Genomic DNA, 26,134 nt, shown 5'->3' with positions numbered 1-26,134 from the left:
TTAGTTACCAACACTTTTAAATGTAATAAAAAATGCTACACATCCCGTTTCATTTCAAAATGTTATCAATAAATGTCAGAAATAAACACTGCAAGCTTTATTCAAGATTTTTATTACCCTTATTACTTGAAACGCAGACATTTCGAAACAATGTAGATGCTATGCATTTATCATATTAATAATATAATAATGATGAATGCCGATACTTCACCCCCTCCCCCCATACATTTTTTTTTTCTTCTTTCAAAGTTACAGTATGTATGCTATCTCGTAATCTATAATGCATTTCAAAGATTTAACATAATACGAACAGACAGTTAAAGATCTGATCGGTTAAAAGAAATGTCAAGCACTTAAATTGTTTGCCAACACGAGCAACTGGCAGAGTCGGATATGGAGATTTACAACACAACTTTTAGCCTTCCCCCACACAATGATTGAGAGGTTTGCAAATATACAAAGTCTTGCAATAGTTGACAGTAAAAAGAAAGGTACTAACTAATAGTACTCAGTTATGAATGATATTTATACTGGAGAAAAATCTCTCCTCTGCAGGATTATCGGGGTAGAATGACATGCTATCCTCATGGTTCATTCCCACGTCAAATGTTGTACCAAGAATAGCTAATTACAAGATGAACCTTCATTTCCCCTAGTAGAGGATTAGCGTGTTACACTCACATCTGGATTCACACGATGTCCTCAACCTGAGCTACATTTATTGTGACTCCAAAATGAGATGTCTGAACAAGTCTTCAGTAATTGTGGATGACAGCAAAGTGCAAAAAAAACAAAAACAAAAAACCTGTCGTGAAACTGGATTTTCAATTCTGTGCCAATTAACAAGAACCAGCAGGCAGCATATTAATGTGACCCACATGCACCTTCACACATTCTGATCCTTCACTACTTCAGTTCCCACTTCTTTTTTTGGAGGTAAAGTGAAAGCACGGAAACAAGTGTTTTTTTGAGAGTCAAACAAATTTAAGCCACAACACAAATGAGTAAAACGGGGGGAGCAGTGTTTCCTCTATTCATGCAGCAGCGGCGGGCCGTGAAAGTAAGAAAACAACCAGCACTGCTAAAGAAACTTTGATTTAAAAAAACAAAACAAAAAAAAAAGGATTAGTTTTCTAACTATACTCATCAACACAAACATGTAGATATAATGATTCGATTTACCAAATAAAAGCAGTTAGAACCAAAAATTGGGTGTGAAAGCAGCAATATACATGGAACTGAAAATGAGCCCAAACCACCACCGCCATGAAAAAGTACGTAGGGAAACACTGGGAAGTAATAAGCATCGTACAAGTAAATTCCATAATGTTTCCTTAAGGTGTTCTTTGGGCTAGGAGACTCATATTTTATACAAAATGTGTGTTTTGTATACGTAAGGAGGTGAGTGCAGCATGTTTGTGTGTGTGTGTGTGTAGTATACTCAATGAGTGGGATGCTGCTTGTATGTTGGGCATTAGGGATTAACACAGTGGGCCATGGGATAAGGGGTATATAGACAAGGCAAGACAGGGTAGTGAGGGCCGTGACAACCCCCCTCCCCCGGAGATCTTCAGAGACCTCAGCAGCTGCAGGTCTCCGCTGACGGCTTGGCTCGCTCGTTCCTGTCCAGCTTTATCGGCTCCGGGAACTCATTGTACAGCTCCACTTCGGTCTCCTGAAATCAGACAATAGACTTGCATCTCCAAGCTTTCACAGAAACAGATGCAGAAAAATGTTATTTCTTAGCATGGTCAATGGACTTGCATTTATATAGCGCCTTTCTAGACTTCTGACCACTCAAAGCGCTTTACACTACATGTCAGCACTCACCCATTCACACACACATTCATACACTGATGGCACTCTATTCGGGAGCAATTTGGGGTTCAGTATCTTGCTAAGTAGGTCTTGTTAGGTATCTTAAGTATCTTGGAGGAGCCTGATTGGTGGACAACCCGCTCTAACTCTGAGCCCCACATTCAAGAAACTAAGTCAAACTGTCAGAATCCTCCGTTACCTGTTTGAGGGCGTTGCGTGCGATAGTCTGGAAGGCCTGCTCCACGTTGATTGCCTCCTTGGCGCTGGTTTCGAAATATGGGATGTTGTTCTTGCTTTGACACCAAGCCTGTGCTCGCTTGGTTGTTACCTGAAACACAAAGGAGATGTGTCATACTTAGAAAACATCAGACACAAAGAGCATGACTGTTTAATCCAAGCTATTTTCAACACTTCTAAAGAAAAATAATCCGTAAATATTTTAGAAACAATCAATGAATCAAATGCTCTGATGTAAAATCTGGGTACTTTATCACCCGGCAGTAGAGGCATTTTGGCTTCATGAGCCATTGAGCATATACATTATATACATCCATGATTGCGCCTCACCGGAATCTTCTACAAGCTGCTAGCTTGACAGCTGTGAGTACTAACAATAGTCATGTTGGTTCTTTACGTTCATTATATGTTTATGGTCATAATGATAATAGTGGGGGAGAGGCTTTGGAGGGAGCCTGAAGCCGATTCGTGACTTTCTCGCCAGATTTAGGGACTCTTAGAGCTAGTGCTGCTAGCTTCTTTCATTGGAAAAGAGTTGGCAAGACAGAGCTCGATTTTTCGGTTGGATCATTTGAAAAAATCTAGTGTACTATTACTAGTTTCTCAAGCTCGCCAACCCTACCTTTAGGGCCTCAAAAATGACTAACCACAGCTGTACATTTCCTTGAAAAACAAACCCAAATGACAACCATGGCAAACAAAAATGTGATTATCTGGACCCACCTGTCTGTTCTCCAAGTCGATCTTGTTGCCCAGCACCACAAAGGGGAAGTTCTCCGGGTCTCGAGGGCTGGCCTGGATCAAGAACTCGTCCCTCCAGCTGTCTAGAGTCTTGAAGGTGTTGGGTGCCGTCACGTCAAACACCAGGACGCAGCAGTCGGCTCCACGGTAGAACGCTACGCCTAAGGACTGGAACCTCTCCTGACCGGCTGTGTCCCAAATCTGAGATAGAGAACAGAGACACCACGCTGTGTTTACATGCACAAAATAATCAGATTACTGCAAATAAAGAGATTAAGGTAATACGTTGACTGTAGTGTTTACATGGTTCACATTAACCAGATCTTCCTAATTACCTATCAGAGTTATATGTGGTACAAAACAAGAAAGTTTAGAAGAAAATGAAGAGACTTTGTTGTTGTTTGTGTTTATCAATGATAACAGTGTTGTTTGCCTTTTTAAAAACTATTTTTTTAACCCAGCATCTCAAGCCATAATGCTGTTTGTGTAGAAAAACACAGCTTTGTAATCAGTTCATTGTCTCACTGTGGTGCATGTGTAGAATACAAATTCAAAGTAAGCTAAACTGACCAGTTATCCAGCTCAAGTTAAATTTAATTCTGTTCATTTTAACCTTAACTAACTAAGAGTTTACATTAGGAAGTTATTATCGTGACTGTAAATGCATTGACAGACGTGCCATCCTCCACAGTTTTCATGAATTCCATTTTTTTTTTAAATCACTAAAAAGGAAACATTTACATTGTTGATCCTTAAAGTGGATTTCTCTGGTTTTAACTAAAGACGACTGTTACAAAATGATTCTGGTTATGAAAATACACATCCAAAATTAAAGCCTTGAAAATGTGTTGTGCTTAATGGATATATAAATGTCTTTCACAGAAGAGACAGAGAAATAAATAATGCATTTACTGTGGTACACTATTAAAACCCTTGGCAGTCCAATGTTAGTGTGGGGGATAAGAATTAGCATGTCTTTTACATCAAAACATTTGCATTCTGTGATAATTTGTGTTTCAATAGCAGATGAGCAAGTGTGGCACTCTTCTCCTTACCTGCATTGTGACGAGTCTGTCATCCACCATGACTTCTTTCGTCAGGAAATCAGCGCCTATTGTGGCTTTGTACTGGTTACTGAACTTCTTATTCACATACTGGTTCATCAACGAGGTCTTCCCAACTCTAGGGAGGAGGAAATAATCACAGGACGACATTCAGATGATGGGCAGAAACAAGAGAAACAGAAAAAAAGTCACTGTGATGGATTGATTGGTGAAGCACAGTAAAGGTTCCTTGCTCGTTGTATGAGAGTGAGTGTATTATGATTAGACCAGATAAAATTAAGTGTTGTCTTTACATTAAACCATCAGGCCCATTGTTGTCCCGTCCCTTTAGCTTTGTCGCTATGGCTCAACACTCACCCGGAGTCTCCGAGGATGATGACTTTGAGTAGTACTTTCTTCCTTGATGTCATTGTGCCACAGCTGTAAAGACAAATACGTAGATTAGAGGGGAGAAGAAAACTCTGAATAGAAGCAGGACTTCGTCAGAATTGCTCAATCATGATGGATCTAGCCATGCCCTAGTGATGATCCTTCTGATATGGGCCAACAGGTTTCACTGAAAGATGATAAGGCCTGTTTGCATCTAGAAATACACTCCAAAGAAATGGGCCTGTTCTAGGAATGAAACCAAGAGCAATGTCTCCCATACGTGCAATTCCTTCACTTCACTGACAAAAACAAATAGAGTAATACGGATAAAACAATATGCTGCACCGCATTGTACCGCAAGGCTCTAAATACAATTCATGAAACAAACAATTCACTACGCTTTTTTCCACCCTTTTCCAAAATATGTTGAACAATGGCAGCGCTAGGGCTGTTGAGCCGAGATGACATCTGCTGTTTTTAGCATCACAGCTGGTGGTGATTGTTATACTGTAATGCATTGATTTTGTGATATTTATATATTTATACAAGCCATTCAATGGAGAAAAAGGACATTGTTTCATTCCCAAGATACAATTCTTGTACCTTTATAAAGCTGAACATTACAAGAAATTGAAAAAAAAAATTAAACACACACCCAGTTACTCCAAAACATACTGAATGGAAACATGATTGGTATTAATAATTAATTTCATGTCTATGTTGTATTGCATCATGATGGCTTCCCAACTGAGACCTGTATTTGTCCTACAAAACAAACAGGCAGATGTTCTCCAATCATTATCTACACACAGATTTAGGGATGCAGCGATACCAATACCAGATCAGATATCGGTGACAATGGGGCCAATCTATTAAATTCAGTGCTATGTTTATATACTATATACATTATTTACTGGAATTTTAATTCCCTTTTAAGTTTTGATCAATTTGTTGCTGCATTAAAAAGGTTTACACCTGATATTTTATTATCTTAATAATGAATAACAATTCAGTAAATATAAAACTATGTATTTATTCGTTACATTTTGTTTTACAAAGTTAGGAAAACGATGTTTAAGTCAAGCCTGATGTTGCCTTACTCATAAAGGAATGATCCCAGTCACTTCCACACAGTGAAGCATACAGCTTATTAATTAAACACTGGTATTGGATCGGTACTCGGTATCGACCGATACCCAAAGCCCATGTATCGCTATCTGGACTGAAAAAGTCAGTTTGGTGCATCCCTACACATATTTTTCTGAAACTATAAATAAACAGCTCCAACATTTGTTAAATTTGGTCAAATGGGTGCACTCATTATAGGACTTAGCTATCCTCAGTTCTTCTTTAAATGTAATCACCCATTCCCCATTGACTAATCTATATTTCGTTAATATAAGATCCCTGACAAACATCTCTAAATTCATCCTCCCTATTTGTCCACTGTGTGTGTTTCACATAATGTCATGCTGAAATGTGTCTTATTCATTGATAAAAACATCTGAAATCACAACCATATGTCTGTTAATAAATGATCTGGATCATTAGAAATACTGCTTATTGTGGTACTAAAATCCAAAGATTCTCATCTTTCCCACTAACTCAAGACATCACCAAGCATTTCCGACTTTGCCCGAGTGTGCTGCTGTGTAATAATAAACCACCTCATACAGCTGTAATGACCAAAGTCCAACTCTATTACCGGTGGGCTTTAAATCACTATTCCCTTTGAAGGCTAGACCTTGAAGAAAGCATTACTGGAAAAAAAGAAAATCAGTCATAGGTTTTCTCCTAACATCACTTAAGGTTTTACAGAACACTTAAGCTAAAGAAAAGCCCCCTATTGACACCACATTATGAAGCAAAACTAGCACAGAGCTGTCTGTGCGGCTCCCATAATCTGCACCCCATGACACTGTGTCAGGAACTGGTCACATGGTGTTAAAACACAGGACTAACGGAACCATGACTTGGCAGTAGGCATGATTAGCACAAGCAAATAGCTGTAGTTGCAAACAATACACACACCATTATAATCCATAGTTATGATCAATCTGTCGACCTATCTGGTTGTACATATTCCCACTTTGTATACTAAAGCAGAGAGTCTCAGCATTTACAACCATAAAGACATCAAACACTCTGTTAGCAGGGTGGAATGAACACTACATTAGGATATCTAGATAAGGAAGCAAATGCTCTAAATAAAACAATACACACACCGGTATAATCCATAGTTATGATCAATCTGTCCACCTATCTGGTTGTATATGTATATTCTCACATTATAAACTGAAGTAGAGTCAACATTTGCAACCATAAAGACATCAAACACTCTGTTATCATGGTAGAATAAACATCACATTAGGATATCTAGAGCTAGATAAGTAAGCAAATGCAATGAAACAATGACACATATGTTGGTGGACAGTGTTATTAAAGCCAAACTGTGTCAACCAACAGTGACACTTCTTAATTTAAGCTAACGTTTAGTTAGCTAAGCAAAGGTTTTATTAACAAATGTCACACTTGGTTGACCACAGCTGTATTGTTCATGTATATAGTTAGTAAACACAATAAAAGAAGTCACAAGAAACCAACCTGAGTGATGATCCTGCGGTAGAAAAGATCAAAAGTAGACTTTTTTTTCTTCTGCCTCTGGTTGGAAGCGTTAGCTAACAGGCTAGCTAACAAGCTAACAGGCTAAGAAGCTAAGAAGCTAACAGGCTAACAGGCTAGCAGCTCTTCTAACCGTCCGCCGTGAGAAAACAACACGTCGACAGCTAACTAGATAATCTCAGACAGCTAGCCTCGCAGCTAACCCTGCTTATCAAAGTCAACGCCGCCCCTGCCGATGTGTATCTCCCTTCAGTTTGGTACAATGGTCTGTTGGTCTGTTTCGCTTCTGCTCCCGTTGACGCTCGCTTTGCTTTTCCTGTCAACAAGCTAACTGTGCTAGCTGCTAGCTGCCGAGCTCTGTTCACTTCCTCCAAAACAAGCTGTGGTCGGTGAGGGCTGACGTCACGTGAGGGCTGGACACGCCTAGTTCCTCCAGGAACCTGAGAGAGGAGATGTCACAATAACACAGCAATTATAATGCTGCAAAAAAATGGTTTTTTTTTTTTTTTTTTTTTTTTTTTTTTTTTTTTTTTTAGCAATTTCGTTGGTCAGAATAACCTGCAAGGCAGCCTGAGATAAAAGTGTGACTCCCCCCCTCCCCCTGCTGCCATGATTAAGTTTTATTTATTTATTATTGACAAAGCGCCTGGGTCAGTCCTTCATGCTGGTAGCCATCAGGCTCCACAACCAAGGCTGACCCCCGCATGTGAACTATTAGGACTTTAAGCAGTGTAAACATGCACTATCTGCCTTTAAACATGCACTATCTGCCTTTAAACATGCACTATCTGCCTTTAAACATGCACTATCTACCTTTAAACATGCACTATCTGCCTTTAAACATGCACTATCTGCCTTTAAACATGCACTATCTGCAACCATCTTGGATTCTAACCACTGGCGCACTTTACACTATACATCCTATATACCACTTTATAGACTGCACATATGTACATATTACATTTATTTATTGCACATACATTTATTTTTTGACGGATTGTACACACTATGTTCACCCATTCACTCTGTATCTTTTATATCTCTATTATTGTTTTTATAATTTTGCTGATGTTGCTTATCTTATCTTATCTTATCTTATCTTATCTTATCTTATCTTATCTTATCTTATTACTGCCTGATTTGTTGAGCTTTACTCCAGACTTATACCAGCCACTGACCGCAGGGATGGCCGTTCGATCCCCAGTTCCTACTGGTTCCTGGGGTTAGACAAAATATGCTTGCTTTATGCAAATGTATGTATATGTATTATTAGAAATCAATTAACAACACAAAACAATGACAATCATTGTCCAGAAACCCTCACAGGTACTGCATTTAGCATAAAAAATATGCTCAAATCATAACATGGCAAACTGCAGCCCAACAGGCAAAAAAACAGCTGTCATAAAGTGGGCATGTCTGTAAAGGGGAGACTCGTGGGTACCCATAGAACCCATTTTCATTCACATATCTTGAGGTCAGAGGTCAAGGGACCTCTATAAAAATGGCTAGGACAGTTTTTCCTCGCCAAAATGTATCTTAAATTTAGAGCGTTAATTAGCCTCCTTCGCGACAAGCTAGTATGACATGGTTGGTACCAATGGATTCCTTAGGTTAGGTCAAACTAACGGGCTAGCTGCCAGCCGAGCTGTGTTCACGTCCTCCAAAACAAGCTCTGGTCGTGAGGGCTGACATTATGCGCTGGACACATCTAGTTCCTCCAGGAACCTGAGATGTCACGATAACACATCAATTATAATGCTGCAAGCAAAATATGTGTTTTTTTTTGGTCAGAATAACCTGCAAGGTAGCCTGAGACAAAAGGGTGATCCCCGTCTCCCCCTTCTACCATGATTACTGCCTCAATTGTTGTCCTTCTCTCTAGCCTTATACAAGCCACTGACTGCAAGGTTAGCAGTTCGATCCCCTGTTCCTACTGTCTACATGTAGAAGTGTCTTTGAGCGGGACACTGAACTGAACCCAAATTGCTCCCCGGTGCTTTACAGCAGCCCACTGCTGCTAAAGATGGGTTAAATGCAATAGAATTACAATTACTATGTCCTAAACATAATTTATGTCCCCTGGTATCTAGATTGTATTCTAATACTGACTTTTATTTTAACTTATTATGACAGTCAACTACATCTCAAGTCATCAGATTTCTATTTATCTGCGAATAAAATGCAAATCCTCCACCTAAAAAAAAAACCTTTTTGTTTTGAACCCCATTTTATAAATTATATAGAGGTCAAATTTCATGTATGTATATGAAAAATCTAATAAAGTTTACGTTTACGTAGGATATCCTGATGTCAGGGTCTTGGCTTGCCATGGCTCTTTGGCTAGCTCTTAATTCAAACTTTGTGTGTCATCAGATTTCTATTTTGCTGTGAATAAAATACTAATCCACCTCCTTAAAAAAACTACTTTTTGTTTTGAACCCCATTTTATAAATTATCGTAGCCAATTAGTGTCTCAGTGTTATGAGGCGAATAATGTGTGATCAATTGGCTAACCCTGTCTCATATGGAGTCAGATCAGTCTCAGTGTTAATGAATACACACTGAACGATTCACAAATGTATTTTGTGATTTATGTATATGTATATACATGACTCTCTCCACAAAGATATTTTTCAATGCACTAAAAAAATAGTTATCATTGTATATAAATGTAAAAAAATTCCACATTTAAAAAATAAGGTTCACAAATATATTTCTGATGCACACACATATATTTATTATTTTAAATAAATGTATCAGAAATCCACAAATATATGTATTTAAAAGTATTTGCAATTTTCATCAAAAACATACTCTAACAGTTTCGCAGGTGCCTTTCTATTGTGGCTCTGGCAAACAGGTGTCTGGTGCATTACCAACTGTCTATCACCCCATTCAGTAACAGCATTAACAGGACTAAGTCACTCACCACAATGTTTAAAATGTCACCCATCACTGCCGAAACCCGGGATCGAACCAGGGACCTTTAGATCTTCAGTCTAACGCTCTCCCAACTGAGCTATTTCGGCTTTGACACACTCACAGCCGAAGTGTTTCATCATAACCACAGAGGTCGCACTCGTACTGTATCTATGGATATGTAACATTATGCCACAAAAAAAAAATATTTACATGACCAGAAGTCTGCCACACGCCACAAACATCTGTTATTGTTATGCTGACGGTAAACTGACACGGCTGCCATCAGTAGGAAAGGTCACTGACTACCATTTCAAGGCATTTCATAGTCAGACAGTCCAACAGGGACCAACATTTACAGGTAAATTCAATAAATAAAAAGTTTAAAAAAAAAAGAAAAGAAAACAACACTTTTAAATCAGTTTCAGGAATTTCTTTTTTTTTCAAATATCGTAAAAAAAAAAAAAAAATCACTCAAATTGCATCATATTTGTAATCAACAAAGTCTTTGTCGGTGAGCATTTGTTATATCAGTCTCATGCACTTGTCGCCCACCACCCATAAGGTATATTTTTGTCCTGTGCAAGACACGGACATCCCATGACATCATCTTCTCTTCTCTTATCTATTTCTTATTTTTTTTTTCCCAACATAAAATATTGCTTTTGGATTTACATATGATGATTATGTTACGGCATATTCTTTGTTTTAATCATCGATATTGAATGATGAAATGATTTTTAACGTTGAGAAGAAAGTACATGTGTGGTTTAATTGGAGTCAATAAATAAAAAAAGTAAAAAAAAAAAACACTTTTTAAATCAATTTAAAAAAAAAATATTTCCAATTTCGTAAAAAAAAAAAAAAAAAAGTCGCGTTATATTAAAGGCGTTTATCTTAAAAAACATCTTAACATTATTGTTTTTCTGTCAGATTTCTAAACAATCACTTCCGCCCGACGCAAAGCGCGTCGTAAATAGCGCGCCGTGACGTCATCACGTCGTACCGAATGAAGCGTCATCCTTTTCTGATGTAGAGCGGCACGGCGGCCTTTCTCTCTGCTGCTCTACGTTTCTCCTCCTTCCTTCACAGTCTGTCCGCTCTTATCCCGGTTATATCAGCTTCTGAGTGTTTCTCCCAACAACCATGACGGGTGTTAAGTCTCCTCTTCTCTTGGCTCTCCTGCTGGCCGCTGTGAGCTCGCAGGTCTCAGCGGAGATGCTGAACGAGGACGTGAAGAGGACCGTGGATCTGGGCACTCATCTGGCTAAGATCACCACCGAGATCGTGATGTCCAACCAGGGACACTCTGCCGTCCACAGCTTCATCTTAGCGGTGGAGGCTGACCTGGCACCGCACCTGGCTCACATCGGAGCCTCGGTGAGTCTCAATATTAAACTAAATAACACAGAAACAGCCTCTTACTGTCTGTAACCGACCTGCTACCATTAGCATGTTAGCTTCTTCATAGCAGGCTGCTCTGTTTATGGCTGTGCAGAAGCTTCCTGCTCTGTATGTTGCATTGTCTCTAAGTTACAGCAGCAATAGTGCACAGGTTACTAGTATACTAATATATGATGTAGAGGTACCAAACCTGGTACCTGTAGTACCTGGTACCAGTCTGTAGTAGAACCCAGTGTCTTCTCAATAGGGCCCTGATAAATACAATAGAATAGAATAGAAAGCTTTATTGTCATTGTATTAAATACAACAAGATTCACAGCTGCCACTTCTTCTGATCAGTGCTTTAAAACAAACACTTGACAAGACTAAACGAGGCAGATAAAACATATATAACAGGTAAAACACACACAGTTATAAAGCAAACATAAAACAGGTAAAGTAGATGTAATAAATAAATGAATATAAACAGAACACTAGAAGTCTAAAATATAAAAATAGATGTAATGTAAACAGAGGTAATTGCATTTGTAAAATAGGTAATCTTGGACAAAAAGCACATAAGGTGCCATCATTGCTGCATTTTGTAGTAAATACATGTTTAAGTTTTGCAAACTTTATTGATTTTCATTATGTAAAAGTGTTTTAAATGTTTGAATGGACTTGCTCCTCTGTGCCTTTCTGCAAAATACATCATGAGACTACTATGAGAGCTGTATAGCAGATCCACCAGAGCAGCTTTCGAGTGGTAACTGTAAAGAAATGTTGCATTTGCATGCTGATATATGATGTTACAGTGTGTTAACTGAATGTATGAAATCACAGCTACTAGCTGGGCTTCATGTGATCTGGTCCAGTAAGAAGTCAAACAGCCAGTTAGCTACTATGCAGCATGTAATGTTGTATTTCTTAGTGCATGGTGTTCACGGTGTTGGTATGAGCTCATTGGTTGCACAGAAATGTACCTGTAACAGCTCAACCTGGATTAGATCATTCATTTTGCATTGCTAAGGATGTGGTTGATGTTAGTGTGATGTTAACTTCCTTAGCGCTGCACGCTTCTGTCAGTGGCTGAATGACACGTATGAGCTGAGCAGCTCACTTCCGGGTGTGACTGCTGCAGGCCTGCCCACCCTCTGCACCCAATGAATGAAACTGTAACTCTGTTTTTAGACAGAATTATAAGCTAAACACATATTAATATATAATATAATAATAGCTAAACACAGGGCTCCTTCAATGAACTATTGTTAATTGCATTATAGACTACAAACTTGTCCTGTATTTAAAGCAGCAGTAGGCAAGGCAGGTTTATTTATATAGCACATTTCATACACAAAGGCAATTCAAAGTGCTTTACACATATAAAAGCAAGATAAAACTCACCTTTTTAGAACTGCTTTTAATGTGTAATTAATATTGTGTTTTATAACTTTTTTTTATGATGTCCTTTTTTTATAATCTTTTTATCTATGTAAAGTGTCTTTGAGTTTTTAGAAAAAGCGCTATATAAATAAAATGTATTATTATTATTATTATTATTATTATTATTAAGATAAAAGAGCACAAAGTGCATAAGATGAAAATGTGAATAAAAGAATATAAAAGTGTAAGTTAAAAGAAAAAAATTAAAAGGATGATAAAAACAATCAAAAGACAGTAAAGTGCAGCATTTGATCAATTAAGAAAAGCATCTGAGAACAGTTTTTGGTCTTGAGTCTAGATTTGAAAGTGACCACTGTTGGTGCATATTTGATCTCATCTGGAAGTTTGTACCACAGTTGAGCAGCGTAGCAGCTAAAAGCAGCCTCACCATGTATCGTTCTGACCTTGGGTACTACTAATAGATGTTTTCCCAGTGACCTTAGAGGTCTAGCAGGTGTGTACTGCTGAAGCATATCTGAGAGGTAATTTAGGTAGGAGTAGGTAGAATTGGACAAAATATGATTTTAAAAAAAAAGTTATTTTTATAAAATCACAATATCCTAACAGTAGTGCATGAGACAGGTAATCTGAAAAAAATCATGTGTGTTTGTGTCCCTTTGGCATCTGCAAGATTTCACAGACCGGAGGAAAACCAGCAATCGGAGCCGAGCTGGAGTCTTGCCGTCTCTGAGCAGCTGTCAATCACTCGTGAACTCCGATCAAATGGTCAAACTAGGCAGCTCTTATCAAATATGAATCAATATTCTGTTACTGTAATGCCTATTTCTCGCCTCAGATGTTTTCAGAAACATCTTGTAGTGCAAGGTTTAGCTGTAAAATGAGAAAGTTTGCGTCCGTAATTCCACACTTACATGCTATTTAGTACGCCAAAACAGTATGTGAGATATTTTAGTATGTCCGAAACCTAAGTATGAAACCAATAGTATGAAACCAATGGTATGTGAATTGCATACTATACCCGGTGAAATTTTACAGTATGCAATGCTGGAAAAAAAATCATGTGTCTCTGTGACATCTGGTGCTCCTAATGGCATCTGAAAGATTTCACAGACCGGAGGAAAACAACCAATCAGAGCCGAGCCGAGCCGGAGAATGCCGTCTATGAGCAGCTGTCAATCAGGTTTAACTTGAAAGTATTTTTCTTTACTCAAACCACCATGTTTCCACAGGTGAAGGGTGATGAAGAGGAGGATGGCACACTGGAACTCCAACAGACAACAATTCAGGGCCAAAGGTATGAGACCAAAAATGAATTCCTGAAAACAAGATTACATTTTTTAGTTCCTGAGAAACTGATATTTTACAGCATTATGCAAATGTATTTACCCATGCTCCTCTCTGTTCCCATACAGTGGCGTTTTTTTTCAAAGTGCTGCTGCCCTCCAGTCTGGCAGCAGGTGCTCAGCTGAAAGCCAAGGTGGACATGACATTAAGCCACGTCCTGAAGCCCTTCCCCTCACACATCACACAGGCTGAGCGCCAGCTGGTGGTCTTCCAGGGGAACCACTACCTGTACTCCCCGTACCCCACTCGAAGCCAGACTACGCGTGTCCGCCTGGCCTCCAAGACTGTGGAGACCTACACCAAGCTGGGTAACCCCAGCAAGAACGATGAGATCATTGAGTACGGACCTTTCCGTGACGTGGCTCCGTTCAGCGAGGTACGGCTTTGACCAGATTAGGCAAGCTTCGACTGAAGCTGCGAGAAAGTTGCTAAAATGTTGTGTATGTTCTCTCCTGTCCAGGATACAATGAAGATCCATTACGAAAACAACTCGCCCTTCCTCACCATCAGCAGCATCATTCGGACCATTGAGGTCTCTCACTGGGGCAACATAGCTGTGGAAGAGACCATCGACTTGAGGCACACAGGAGCTGTCCTGAAGGGGCCTTTTTCACGTTACGACTATCAGCGTCAGTCAGACAGCGGCATCTCATCCGTCAAGTCCTTCAAGGTGTTGTATTAAACATAAACCACTGTCATCTGACTTGTTTTTAACTTTTAAAGGTGATGATGACGACTATATATTCTTTCTCCTCAACAGACTATCCTCCCTGCCTCGGCCCAGGACGTCTACTACAGAGATGAGATTGGCAACATCTCCACCTCCCATCTGCAGATTCTGGAGGATTCAGTGGAGGTGGAGGTCAGGCCTCGCTTCCCCTTGTTCGGAGGCTGGAAGACCCACTACATCATCGGCTACAATCTGCCCAGCTACGAGTACCTCTACACCCTGGGTGAGTTGACTTTTGATAATTTAATCAACTGAAACATAGGCTACATCCACACTAATACGTTTTCATTTTGAAAAGCATAACTTTTGTAACGTTTTTGCCTAGTGTTCACACTACTCCGGTGTTTTCGAGCCCCTAAAACGGAGATATTTGGAAATGCTGCTGACTTTGTTTTAAAACTCCGGTGTTACGTTTTAATCTGGACAAACAGAAACGGAGACCTTTAAGAACGATGACGCAGACACAAACGCCGCTATCCTGTGAACCTTTTACAGAAGAAAACAAACAATATCTGTTGTTTTCCACTTCGTTGAACGGCTTATACTAGTGTGTTAGTTTCAGTAACAGCTCCACCTCGTCGTCAGCCCAAGCAAAGACATCTCTGGTCTTCCTTTTCACCATTGCTGTACTTCATAGTATTTTCTGCAACTGAACAACCAACCGTGTTGTTTCCTGTTTACAACTGCACATGCATGCCCAGCATGTGAATCGTCATGTGATGTGCATTTTCAGGCATGGTAGTATGGACCGAGATTAATTCTGAAGCTGCCCTAAAAGGCTCGTCTGGACGGAGATGGTTTTCGTTTTAAAACACAGTTTTATGACGAAAACGTCCTAGTGTGGATGTAGCCAAAGGAGAATGATTCCTACCACCTATTTTCTGTAAGGACCACTCAAAAGTGAGAGGAAAAATAGCCACCCAGGTGTGTTGCTAATGTGTCCCATCATTCTATCTTCTAGGCGACCAGTATGCACTGAAGATGAGGCTAGTTGACCATGTGTATGATGACCAGGTGATCGACTCCCTCACTGTGAAAATCATCCTCCCAGAGGGGGCCAGGTCAGTGTTTGCGAGCAGATCTACAGCATGTTCGGTTTAGTTTAGAAGAGATTTCTGCAGTATTTGATGCTGAGTTCTCATATATGTCTTTGTCATGTCTTATCAGAAACATCAACGTGGAAACACCTTACAAAATTGATCGCTTGCCAAACCAGCTGCACTACACGTATCTGGATACGTTTGGCCGACCAGTGCTGATCGCCACTAAGAACAACCTGGTGGAGCATCACATTCAGGATGTTGTGGTAAGAGGACGGGTGGAAAAGGACGGGAATTTGGATTAATTCTATATCATATGCCCACATATGTATTATTACCAGCAGATTTTTAGAAGATTGCTTTGACTAACATAACATGTAGCTACTACAGTGTTATTAATGTTATACAGAAGCTTTTTTTTTTAGCTTCAAGAATGTAACTCTTGCACACAAGGTATCTTAAAGTGCACTGAGTTATTTTGTGGCACCAGTAGTATGAACTTGTTTGATTTAAAAAATAATGTAAAGACCCTTTGGTCTTACCTATGGAGCCATCCTCAGGACAAAATATTCCAAGAAGCTGGTTTACTGAGTTATCTGGATAACTTTGCTGAGTAAAAGATAAGGAACACAACTTTTTACATCAGTTCCAGATTTGAGGTTCTGAGTTTTTTCAGCAAAGTTATCTATATAACTTGGTAAACTTGCCTTGTGGAACAAGGCTCAGGAAAGCCTCTAAGAACAGCTAAATGACCCGTTTGATTTTGTTTGTGGGATCTATTGAATATCAGTCTTTAGGGGCTGTTCAGTGCTGTTATTAAGATATGTCTGGCTATACTGTACTTTCAAAAGAAGGTTTTTCAATTTACAAGATGTTACAGAGAAAAGCATGCAATGCCTCGTATTTTTATTTAGATTTATTTGAGAAGCTTTAATCAGCATAGGTTTTGTATTTTTACTTTATAAATGATCAGAGTATTAATATCTTGTCTATCAACAAACTTATGAATCAAATAATTGTTTGGGTTAATTAGCTCTCTTCTTACAGGGTGCCTCCATGACTTGGGGGGTTAAGACAGACCATTGACTGCAAACGTCCCTAGTTCTAATACCGCTGGAGACCTTTGTTGCATGTTGTTCCCCTTTTCTCTCATTTCCTCACATCTGTCAACTATAGCTATCTAATAAAAGCATCAAATGCTAAAATAAGAAGAAAGAAAGCTATTATAATATGAGTTGTGAAATTGTATACAAATCTGAGTTAAACCTATTTTTTTGTGATTACAGGTTCATTATAACTTCAACAGGATCCTGATGCTGCAGGAGCCTCTCTTGGTCGTAGGGGCCTTCTACATCCTCTTCTTCACCGTCATCATCTATGTCCGCCTGGACTTTGCCATCACAAAGGTATGACAACAGTCATGTGTTTTTGTATAAAGGGAGCCTTTTTGGCAGATGTTCTGCATAATTCTATCTTCATTCAGTTCTTGTCACTTCACAGTTTTAAATCTGTGTTAATGCTTGTTATCTTTGTTCAGGATCCTGCGGCTGAGGTGCGTATGAAGGTGGCCTCCATCACCGAGCAGGTGCTGACTCTGGTCAACAAGCGTCTGGGTCTGTACCGACACATGGACGAGGTGGTCAACCGCTACAAGCAGTCCCGCGACACGGGGGCGCTAAACAGCGGTCGAAAGACGCTGGAGGCCGACCATCGCACCCTCACCAACGAAATCAGCTCGCTGCAGGCCCGCCTCAAAGCCGAGGGCTCCGACTTGGCTGATAAGGCGAGTGACGTGTGTTTGAGAGCACAGATTTGAAATGGCGTGAATCTGAAAGTACAGTAATGTTAACTCCCCTCTCTCTGTGCTCTCAGGTCGGGGAGGTGCAGAAGCTGGACGGCCAGGTGAAGGAGCTGGTGTGCCGCTCCAGCCAGGAGGCGGAGCGGCTGGTGGCGGGTAAGGTCAAGAAGGAGGCTTACATCGAGAGTGAGAAGAATCTGACGGGCAAGAGGCAGGAGCTCGTCGGCCGCGTCGACAGTCTGCTGGACGCCCTCTAAACTACTCCGGCCACACTCGCACACATAAACAGACACACACCATCCCGGCTACAACATACAACCAACTGTTTGTATGAATGAGAGTTAAATGAAATGTGACACCATCTCTTTCTTTTTACCATCTTTGAAGCCAGACATGGACAATTAACATCTCATCTTCTGGTAGTGATGGGTTTATCCAAACACTTGTGCCTTGTGATAAACTTGAGGTCACTGCACGCTCGGCTCTACAGCAGCTACGTCACAACTTTGTTTTGTTTGTCTGTTTTTGAGTTTGTTGAGCTAAACTTAAACTTTGTCGCACTGCTCAGACTTGACACGTTTTCATTTTGATGTTCAAATCTGGACTTTGTATTTTTTTTCCCTCCTAAGTGTGTATGGTTATGGGACTTTTTTTGGAAACTAATAGCAGAAGGGCCCAAGTGTTTTCGTTCTCATGTCTTTACTCACATACTCTTAAGATTGAATCATTTCTAGTTCTTGAGTATGAAGGTGATCTTCTTCCAATCATATCTCTTTTGCACTTCAACTTTTTTCTACTCGCCCCCTGGACTGACATTAATATTTGAACAAATTTGAAGCTCTAGTTCCGTGTCATCCCAAATGCTTGTTTTTTGATGTTCCTCAGTCATATTTTCTACATTTTGTATGATTTTGTTTTGTAAGTTTTGACCATGAGATTAGTGAATACATGAGATTAGGTCGTATGTGATGAAAGACATGGGAGATGGGACATAGGTGTTTGTGAAATGGGCACTGATATGGAAAGCTGTTCAATTTGAAATAAAGTTTTGAGAAAGTCCTCATTTAGCATGTTTTTGTTAGATTACACATGAAGATGGACGAAGGAGTTATGACATGGGTTTCCACCAAAAGTCCCTGGAAATACTTTTCAGGGAATTAAAAGGTTCCTTCAGCCCATTGTTGTCTGCGTTTCCACCGCGGTCCAAAGACCTGTGAAGATTAAGCTAATTAGTCCGCAGACGTATGGAAAAGCAACATAACATGAGACTGGTGGTTACAGCGGTAAACACACTCTGCAGCCTGCAGTTCAGTGTGTCCGCATGTTTCATCAAAAAAACGGAAAACGTAAAGTTTCGTCTCACTGCGACGACATTTACTGCTGCATATATTTACTGCTGCATGTTGGATGTAATGAATGAAATGCAGCGGAGGAAAATGAAACCGAGAGCATCTGTCTCCACAATAAACCATCTGTTGAGTGTTTGATGGTTATGTATTTGTGCTTTAGAAAGTTAACTCCGTGAAACAATCAGAAAACAACTTTTTCACCGCCGCGTGACATCGTTCTCTCTACCGCTCGCCCTCGCAATCCCTCTCTCTTTTTGATTTTTTTTAAATGAGTCAAGAGCCCGACAGCAGAGCCTAAATTTACTTTCAATGTTGTCAAACAAAAAGAAATGTTCTCCCCTCGTCCTAAAATGGTCATAAACCGATACTAGAGTACTTTCTTGTTTATGAATGGTGCGTCTGTGTTTCACCAATCAGTGACGGTCATCCCTGCAAACTCCACCCTGAAAGTTCCGGTACTTTCAGAAAGCACTAACCTCCGACCAGGGCCTTTTTGGGGGGTAAAAAGGCCTCAGAACTTAATTTACCTTAATTTACCTTGGTCCCTGTGGTCGAAATGCAATGAGTTCCTCAAAAGGTTCTTAGTTCTGGGGGAAAGTTCCTGCGGTGGAAATGGGGCTTTAGTTGACAGCTGGTGTATTAGTGCATTTGGGGAAGCAGTAAAACTAATGGACTTGCATTTATATAACACCTTTCTAGTCTTCCGACCACTCAAAGCGCTTTACACTGCATGTCAGCATTCACCCATTCACACACCGATGGCACAGCCTTCAGGAGCAATTTGGGGTTAAGTATCTTGCTCAAGGACACTTCGACATGTGGACCGGAGGAGCCGGAGATCAAACCTTCTGATTGGTAGGCGAACTGCTCTATCTCTGAGCCAGATCCGCCCCGGCAGTACCCTTGGTTGATCAAAAGAGGGCGCACTTGTGTCAAGAACTTAACCACATTGGAGGCTTTTTTCCCCTCTTCAACAAGACTATACTACATTTTGACCCTGCCATTGAATCCTCTGCAGATAAAATGTCATCCTGACATCCCAGAATATAAATCAGCTACATATGACTGGTGCCCCTTTTTTTTTAAAAACTGGCACCTCAGGGGGAATTTCCAGCACATTGTTGCGTTCCTCGTTTGTTTCAGAGAAACCCCACCTATCACCCTCTCCTCCCCAGGCTGCAGAGCAGCCGACCTGCCTCGATCACAGTCGCAGACAAACACAAGGGTCAGTCTGAGGTCACCGCGTTCCCTCTGAGGTCACCAGAGGGTCCCGGCAGGTCATTTCCTGCTCCATAATAACCGGCCCCGTTCCCCTCACAATGATCATGTTAACGTATTGTATGTGCCGTACAATAATCATTCTGAAAATACACAGCGGGGGGAAAGCAAAGACAATGTCTGTTAGCGCTGATGCTCGGTGCTGGTGAAAGGCCACACAATAGCATTTCTGTTTGTGTGTTTGTACTTAAGTGGAGATTTGGAGCGGTGAGAGTTCGGAGAGCCGCAGAGTCTCATTCTCACAGCAGACAGACTGCTACTGCTGCTCACACACGTCCACCTCGACACCAGCGACTGTGTCGAACAAACCGCTGAGCTCACGTCTGCTCGCTGTCTGTCATGATGCTATCGGCCAGGTCACTCTGTGAGTTTGAGTGCTGGACTGATGTGATAGAAGGGTTTGTTTGGGGGCTGAAAAAACATTTAAAATTAGTGAATCTAAGAGGTTTTATAGAAAGAATTATTGGCCTTGAAAATACTTTATTTAAAATAAAAGAATCTGAATTCATCATTATGCTTAATAAGCTCTGTGGCCTGCTCTCCATCATAGCATTCATAATGACACCACAGCAGTTTGAAAATTAATCTAACCCGGATTTTAGGACCACAGCCTATATTTATCAAATTATTAAAATAACATTTTGAACTTAACTTTAAGTTAAAGTAAAATCCTTAAATTTTACTCCAACTGATAATCTAAATATATATAGTTTGTTATCTTGGGTTGGTTAAGAGTAGAGTCTAGAGACGGAGCTGAGCATCCGGCTTCTGAGTTTTGATATAACAACAACATAACATTAATCATGATGACCGATATGTAATCTGAAGCAATATGTAAAATTAAGAAAATGTTGGGAGGATAAAATAAAGCTGGCATTGATATTGTTTGCAATCAATTTCCATGCACTTACATTGTCTACACTTGTCACTGTGGTATTAAACAAACCTTATTTTTTCTGTTTTCTCTAATGTAGGCTACCACCTCTACCAGCCAATTAGGGATCAGCCAAGTTCCTATTATTTGATCTGTATTTATATTTTACATATCATCAATATATAGATTGTTTATATCTTATGTTAAATGCTAATGGAGACATTAAACAACAATAGCACACAAATAAAATTACTTAAATACTGCCTTACAAAGGCAGATAGCAGACAGTGACTACAGAAACAGTGACATTTGGAAAAAGGGGTTTTAGGCTCCTTGTGTAACGGATGTATAAGTTGTAAAAACTTTATTTTATCCCCCTAAAAATCATTTAGATACTGCGCTGTATGTTTGTTGTTTCTTCAGCTCTTTTGTCCATTTGAGCTAATGAACTAGTTTAGTAAATACATCTTTAAGCAAATACATTTACATAAATGACAGTTACTGCTCCTCTGCTAAGCTCGGCTAGTTAGCTTTTAACTAGTTTATCTGGTGTTACTTTTCTTCTACATTATGATTATGATTGTTCCCGTCTTATTTATGTGGTACAATAAAAAAACAATCTCTGTTGGAGCATCAAATTTGATTATTTCATTACAGGAAACAATAAATGTGAGTAAATTAGCTTTAGCTAAGGGTATCGCAAACACTGCAGTTAGTTTTTTACACGTTGCATGCTTAATCAAAAATTATACACTTCTTTGGCATAATATCTTTTATATAGTAAAACAGATGTTTGATTCTGGTCTTAACTCAGTTGTAACCAAATATATTGTTACTGTTTTGGCTTTGTGGGGCAGAATAGTAGACTGTTGGGTAGACTGGTCATTCATTGTCAGAGCATAGGCATGATTATTCATGTGATCATCTATAAGTGGGAGTAAGTCTCTCAATAAATATGTCCTATTCTTCACTGTCAAGTCAAATTACTTTTTCACCCCTTAGTTGTCTCCTTAGAGCACTGGTTCCTAACCTAGGGGTCGCGAGGCCTTCTTGTTTTTAAGGGGTGTAAGACAACTTTTTAGAAAAGTACGTAGTTAAAACAACCAAAGAGATGATAGAACGATGACCAAGTGTCAGGGAGGAGAAAACACTGAATTTGTCAAAAAAACAAAACAAGTATATTAAGATTATCTGTAGCCGCTTATCCTATTCAGGGGCGTTGGGGAGCTGTAGCTGATCCCAAGTGTGTTAAATGTTTGTTAAAAATTGAGAAAATACATACAAGCTCCTAAAATAAAAGGAAAACTCATCTCTGATACAATATTCAGAGGAAATAATCAGCTCAAAATTCATCCAAATCACTCGTTTTACACAAACTTGCAGTTATTGCGTTCACTATTTGGGTTGATTGTACTGTTCATCAGTTTCTGTTATTGTTATGCATTGAACATAATATGAAATACCTATAAAATATATCACTTAGTCAGGGGTCGTCAGTTTACTCAATGATAGAAAAGGGGTCCCTTAAGGAAAAAGGTTGAGAACCACTGGGATGAAGTGTTCTTCAGTGTAATTCTTAAAAGTTAGATAACTACAAGCACTGATCCTACGTAGGCGAGGCCTTTTAAGATCCAATGTCATAACTTAACCTAAACCTTTGAGACCATCAATTTCATGAAGCCATTGAAAAGTCTTTGTATCTGAAGTTAGCAAGTATCATACTGCTGGACTGTTACCTGCTTCATTAAAGGGCATGGCTGTATAAGGCTCATGTTTTGTTGATACATTTGTTTCCCCATACGACTCACGTTATATCACTGACAGTCTTGTTTTGGTATTTGGCTGATTGGGACCTCACGCTTTTCAGTTCCAGCCCTGTCCTCTGGCCCAGGATGTGATTACCGGTCGCAGAAGAACTGCGGTTTATCTGTTGGCGTAAAGCGAGCAGAATACTGTTTAAACCGGAATTCATGTGCAGCACTGTATCCTGATGTGGCAAACCGTGTGTGTGAGTGTGTGTTTGAGGTGGATGAGGGGGTTTGTGCAGGGTGGTGGACTGGTTGGGCCATGTGGTTGAGCTGTCATGGTACCACCCCACACCCCAGTTGATTATTATCTTCCTTTCCTGAAGTATAGTAAAGATGCAGAGTGTGTTCTTTCTTTATCTGCCAGAAAAATAATGAATATGCAAAAAAGAAATGTGTTGTCAAACTAGGTATCAGTTGGAGGGGTAATCCAGAAGCCCCGGGCCTCGTGACGTGGTGGTGATTGATTACATTGAGGGCTCACCTGCAGTACTCTCCCTCTTAATCTTTCTCGCTCTGAAATACACACACACACACTCACAAAGAGAGAGGCAGAAGTCACCAGTCAGGGAACAATATCCTGCTCAGAAGACCCTTCACAGCACACTCTCATAAATCACTGAGACAGAGCCACCACCCTCACTGTCAGCATGGTATTATGCACTCACACACACACACACACACACACTGAGGTCCACGCTCCTCACGACAATTCAGTCAATCCTGCTACCCAGCAGCCGTAAAAGGATGTCATCGAAAAGAGGAAATATGACTCGAATCTGAGCTCCAAACTCGCCCTCAAACACGCCTCACCTGCGTTGATTCTTTCTGGCTCTGCTTAAAACACACATCCTCCACAACAGCAGCTCTGTGTCCCGCTCTGCCCCTGGCCCTCTGCACCGGCCATTCCTCAGTGACAGGGTGCCGGGATGAGGGGATGAGAGGCTCTGAAGGGCGAGGTGATGGGATGGATGAAAGCCCCCGCGGCTAAGGTCCCGGGGCCCCGCGTCCTGTGCAGGTGGCAGGTGTGATCTGGCCGGGTGCAGAAGCGTGAGGGCGAGTAAGAGGAGTACAATGAAGGCGTCTGTGGGCCCCTCGTCGCAGCTGCGGCGGGCAGGGAGGAGCGGGGCTGACAGACAAGACAGTCAGACGGACGCAAAAGATGGAGGAAGGGAAGGACAGCGCAGGGTGCGCAGAGATGGAGATGGGACTTCAAACAGAGGATTGGGCCCTGGGTGCAGAGAGACGCATTCTTGTCTGGCACGGAGGAGGCGGGGGACAGAGGGAGAGCGGGAAAAGATGGACGGCGAGCATCAAAGTCCACAGTCGTACTCCTCTGGTGCAGATGTTTACTACACTTTTTGCTCAAAGCCCCTGCGCTCTGCTTATATCTGTGTGCATATTGATGTCAACCTCCCTCTCTGTATGGATTTGTATCGATGAGACAGTAATCCTCTTCCCTTGCAGGCCTTGTGTGCAACTGTCCACAGCTCCCACTAAGACCCGCTGATCTCTGCCACATGGCGCTCCATCAAAGCACCGATGGGCATGCCTCTCAGGGCAAGTTTTTGCCAAAAAACGCACCCATACATGTCCCTCAGTGCAGAGGATGAGCGGCACATGAAGGTCTAACGCTACTTTAGACTTTGTATCATCTTGGATCACATGAAGGCCGAGTGAAACAAAGCTGCTCTCTGTTAAAAAAGCACTCTTGTCCGAGCGCGTGCACGGACACGCGCACACGTTTCCTACTTTCTCTATCGGGCCTGATTAGAGTGACAGGGGCACTTCCCATTGGCTGTGAGAGTGGCCCTCTCCTTCCCAGGGCAGCCAATTTCCCCTACTCCAGAGCTGATAGGAAACTTTGATTGTCCACTGAGCTCAGGAGAGACAAAGAGATTTTTCCTCTTGCAATCCACATATCGCTCCATCACATCTCTACCTACAATCTTCCCCCACTTGCTCTCTCCTCCTCTCCTCTCCCTCTTGAAATTTTCTTGCCTTATTTCCATGATCACCACTGTTGTGGGCTGCTGAACCTGAGTCCATTAAACTGGCACTGACTGCTTTGATGGGCAGGAAGCCTCACTTCATGTGGTGACATCTGCATCCTGTGACACAATCCTACCCTGCGTACATGATGTACTGTCTCGGCTCACCACTGTCCTCTAATAGCATTCCTATAATTTAATACTGTGAACGTAGGGCGGATGCTGGTAAAAGCATTTGCATACCGGTATGTATGTGCTCATGTTGGGTGTGAAGCGAACCGAGAAACAGGGGGGGGGGGCGGACAGAATGAGCGAGGCGTCTAAACATGTGGAGAGAGCCAACAGGAAACATCTCTCTCTCTCTCCACCCGACGCTGGCCCTCCCTGAGAGCACACTTCCTGTCAGAGCTCCTCTAACTTCCTGTCCAGCCACCGGGAATCCCAGCTGGAACATTCCAGCTGTGCAATAGTCTCCCTCCCTCTCTGGGCTGCTTCATTATTACAATGTCCCACAAGCCCTAGCGCAAATACACATGAAAGCTTCAGTAGGTAGAATGTTTTTGGCATTATTTGGCAAAAATTCCATAATAACCTTTCAGCATATTGTAATTCAAGAGAGATAACTAGACTTCTGCACCTCCTCATGTCTCTGTTTTCAGGCTTTAAAAAAATCTAGCTCATGACAGGAGACTTTGGCCAATCACAGGTAATTTCAGATTGAGAGCGTTCCTGTTGGCTGTTCATTCAACGGAGGCAGCTGTCAATCACTTTCAAACTCCGATCAAACGGTCAAACTAGGCGGCGCTGATCAAATATGAATCAATATACTGTTACTGTAATGCCTATTTCTCTCCTCAGATGTGTTCAGAAACATCTTGTAGTCTACTGTTTAGCTGTAAAATGAGAAAGTTTGCTCCAGCTGGTGGGCGGTGCTTGGTATTTCCTCAGCTGATCTCAACATGACTGCCGGGTCACAAACTTTGGCTTCGTCCAAAATCGCATACTATGCACTACATACTCAATATGTGTTCTATCGTTCAACATACTTTTGTGTGTATAAACAGTAGTATGGATCTTTTCGGACGCACCGAACCGTAATTTGCGTCGTCACTTCCTGAGAGCCTCCTTGCCGGTTGGAGACGTGTAACCATGGTAACCCGTGCCAACCTCATGTGACCAAAACGACGGTTTGTGAGAATCAAAGTCTGAATTAATTTAAAATATATATTACGCCTAGCAAAGGCAGATCTTATATTTACAGCTAAATTGAAGCGTTATTGACGTTACAGAGCTGTCCGTCAATGTCTATTATGAAGGTTGTTGTTACTATCACATTGCATTGTGGGATATTTAAGCTGCCGTAGT

At 40.9% G+C, this 26,134-nt stretch overlaps 2 protein-coding genes and 1 non-coding gene across 3 annotated transcripts; 1 reads left to right on the top strand and 2 right to left on the bottom strand.

Annotated features, from left to right (window-relative positions):
- Window positions 1-95: 95 nt before the first annotated feature.
- Window positions 96-7,244, bottom strand: LOC119493386 (ras-related protein rab7). The gene is made up of 6 exons (XM_037778658.1): window positions 6,834-7,244; window positions 4,218-4,280; window positions 3,852-3,978; window positions 2,779-2,997; window positions 2,018-2,146; window positions 96-1,675 (listed from the first exon to the last, which is right to left on the bottom strand). The coding sequence occupies exons 2-6, from the start codon at window positions 4,268-4,270 to the stop codon at window positions 1,580-1,582; spliced, it is 624 nt and encodes a 207-aa protein (XP_037634586.1). The 5' UTR covers window positions 4,271-4,280; window positions 6,834-7,244; the 3' UTR covers window positions 96-1,579.
- A 2,566-nt stretch (window positions 7,245-9,810) lies between these two features.
- Window positions 9,811-9,883, bottom strand: trnaf-gaa. The gene has a single exon. It is a non-coding gene; the product is annotated as a tRNA-Phe (tRNA).
- An 898-nt stretch (window positions 9,884-10,781) lies between these two features.
- On the top strand, window positions 10,782-18,532 carry rpn1 (ribophorin I). The gene is given in 11 exon segments (XM_037775284.1): window positions 10,782-11,153; window positions 13,790-13,854; window positions 13,973-13,979; window positions 13,981-14,280; window positions 14,365-14,574; window positions 14,665-14,857; window positions 15,596-15,695; window positions 15,802-15,940; window positions 16,961-17,080; window positions 17,212-17,457; window positions 17,547-18,532. Coding segments are annotated over 11 exon segments (1,797 nt in total). The 5' UTR covers window positions 10,782-10,919; the 3' UTR covers window positions 17,730-18,532.
- The last annotated feature ends 7,602 nt before the right edge of the window (window positions 18,533-26,134 follow it).

The sequence above is a fragment of the Sebastes umbrosus genome, chromosome 1, assembly GCF_015220745.1.
Source record: "Sebastes umbrosus isolate fSebUmb1 chromosome 1, fSebUmb1.pri, whole genome shotgun sequence".
In the NCBI taxonomy this organism is placed as follows: domain Eukaryota; kingdom Metazoa; phylum Chordata; class Actinopteri; order Perciformes; family Sebastidae; genus Sebastes; species Sebastes umbrosus.
This window is presented reverse-complemented; position numbering and strand designations above follow the sequence as displayed.

Excerpts from the sequence above, each read along its gene's own strand:
- LOC119493386 (XM_037778658.1), bottom strand. The coding sequence starts at position 4,270 with ATGACATCAAGGAAGAAAGTACTACTCAAAGTCATCATCCTCGGAGAC. Across the intron at positions 2,998-3,851 it reads ACAGACTCGTCACAATGCAG|ATTTGGGACACAGCCGGTCA; the intron begins GTAAGGAGAAGA and ends TCTCTATCTCAG. Across the intron at positions 1,676-2,017 it reads CACGCAACGCCCTCAAACAG|GAGACCGAAGTGGAGCTGTA; the intron begins GTAACGGAGGAT and ends GTCTGATTTCAG.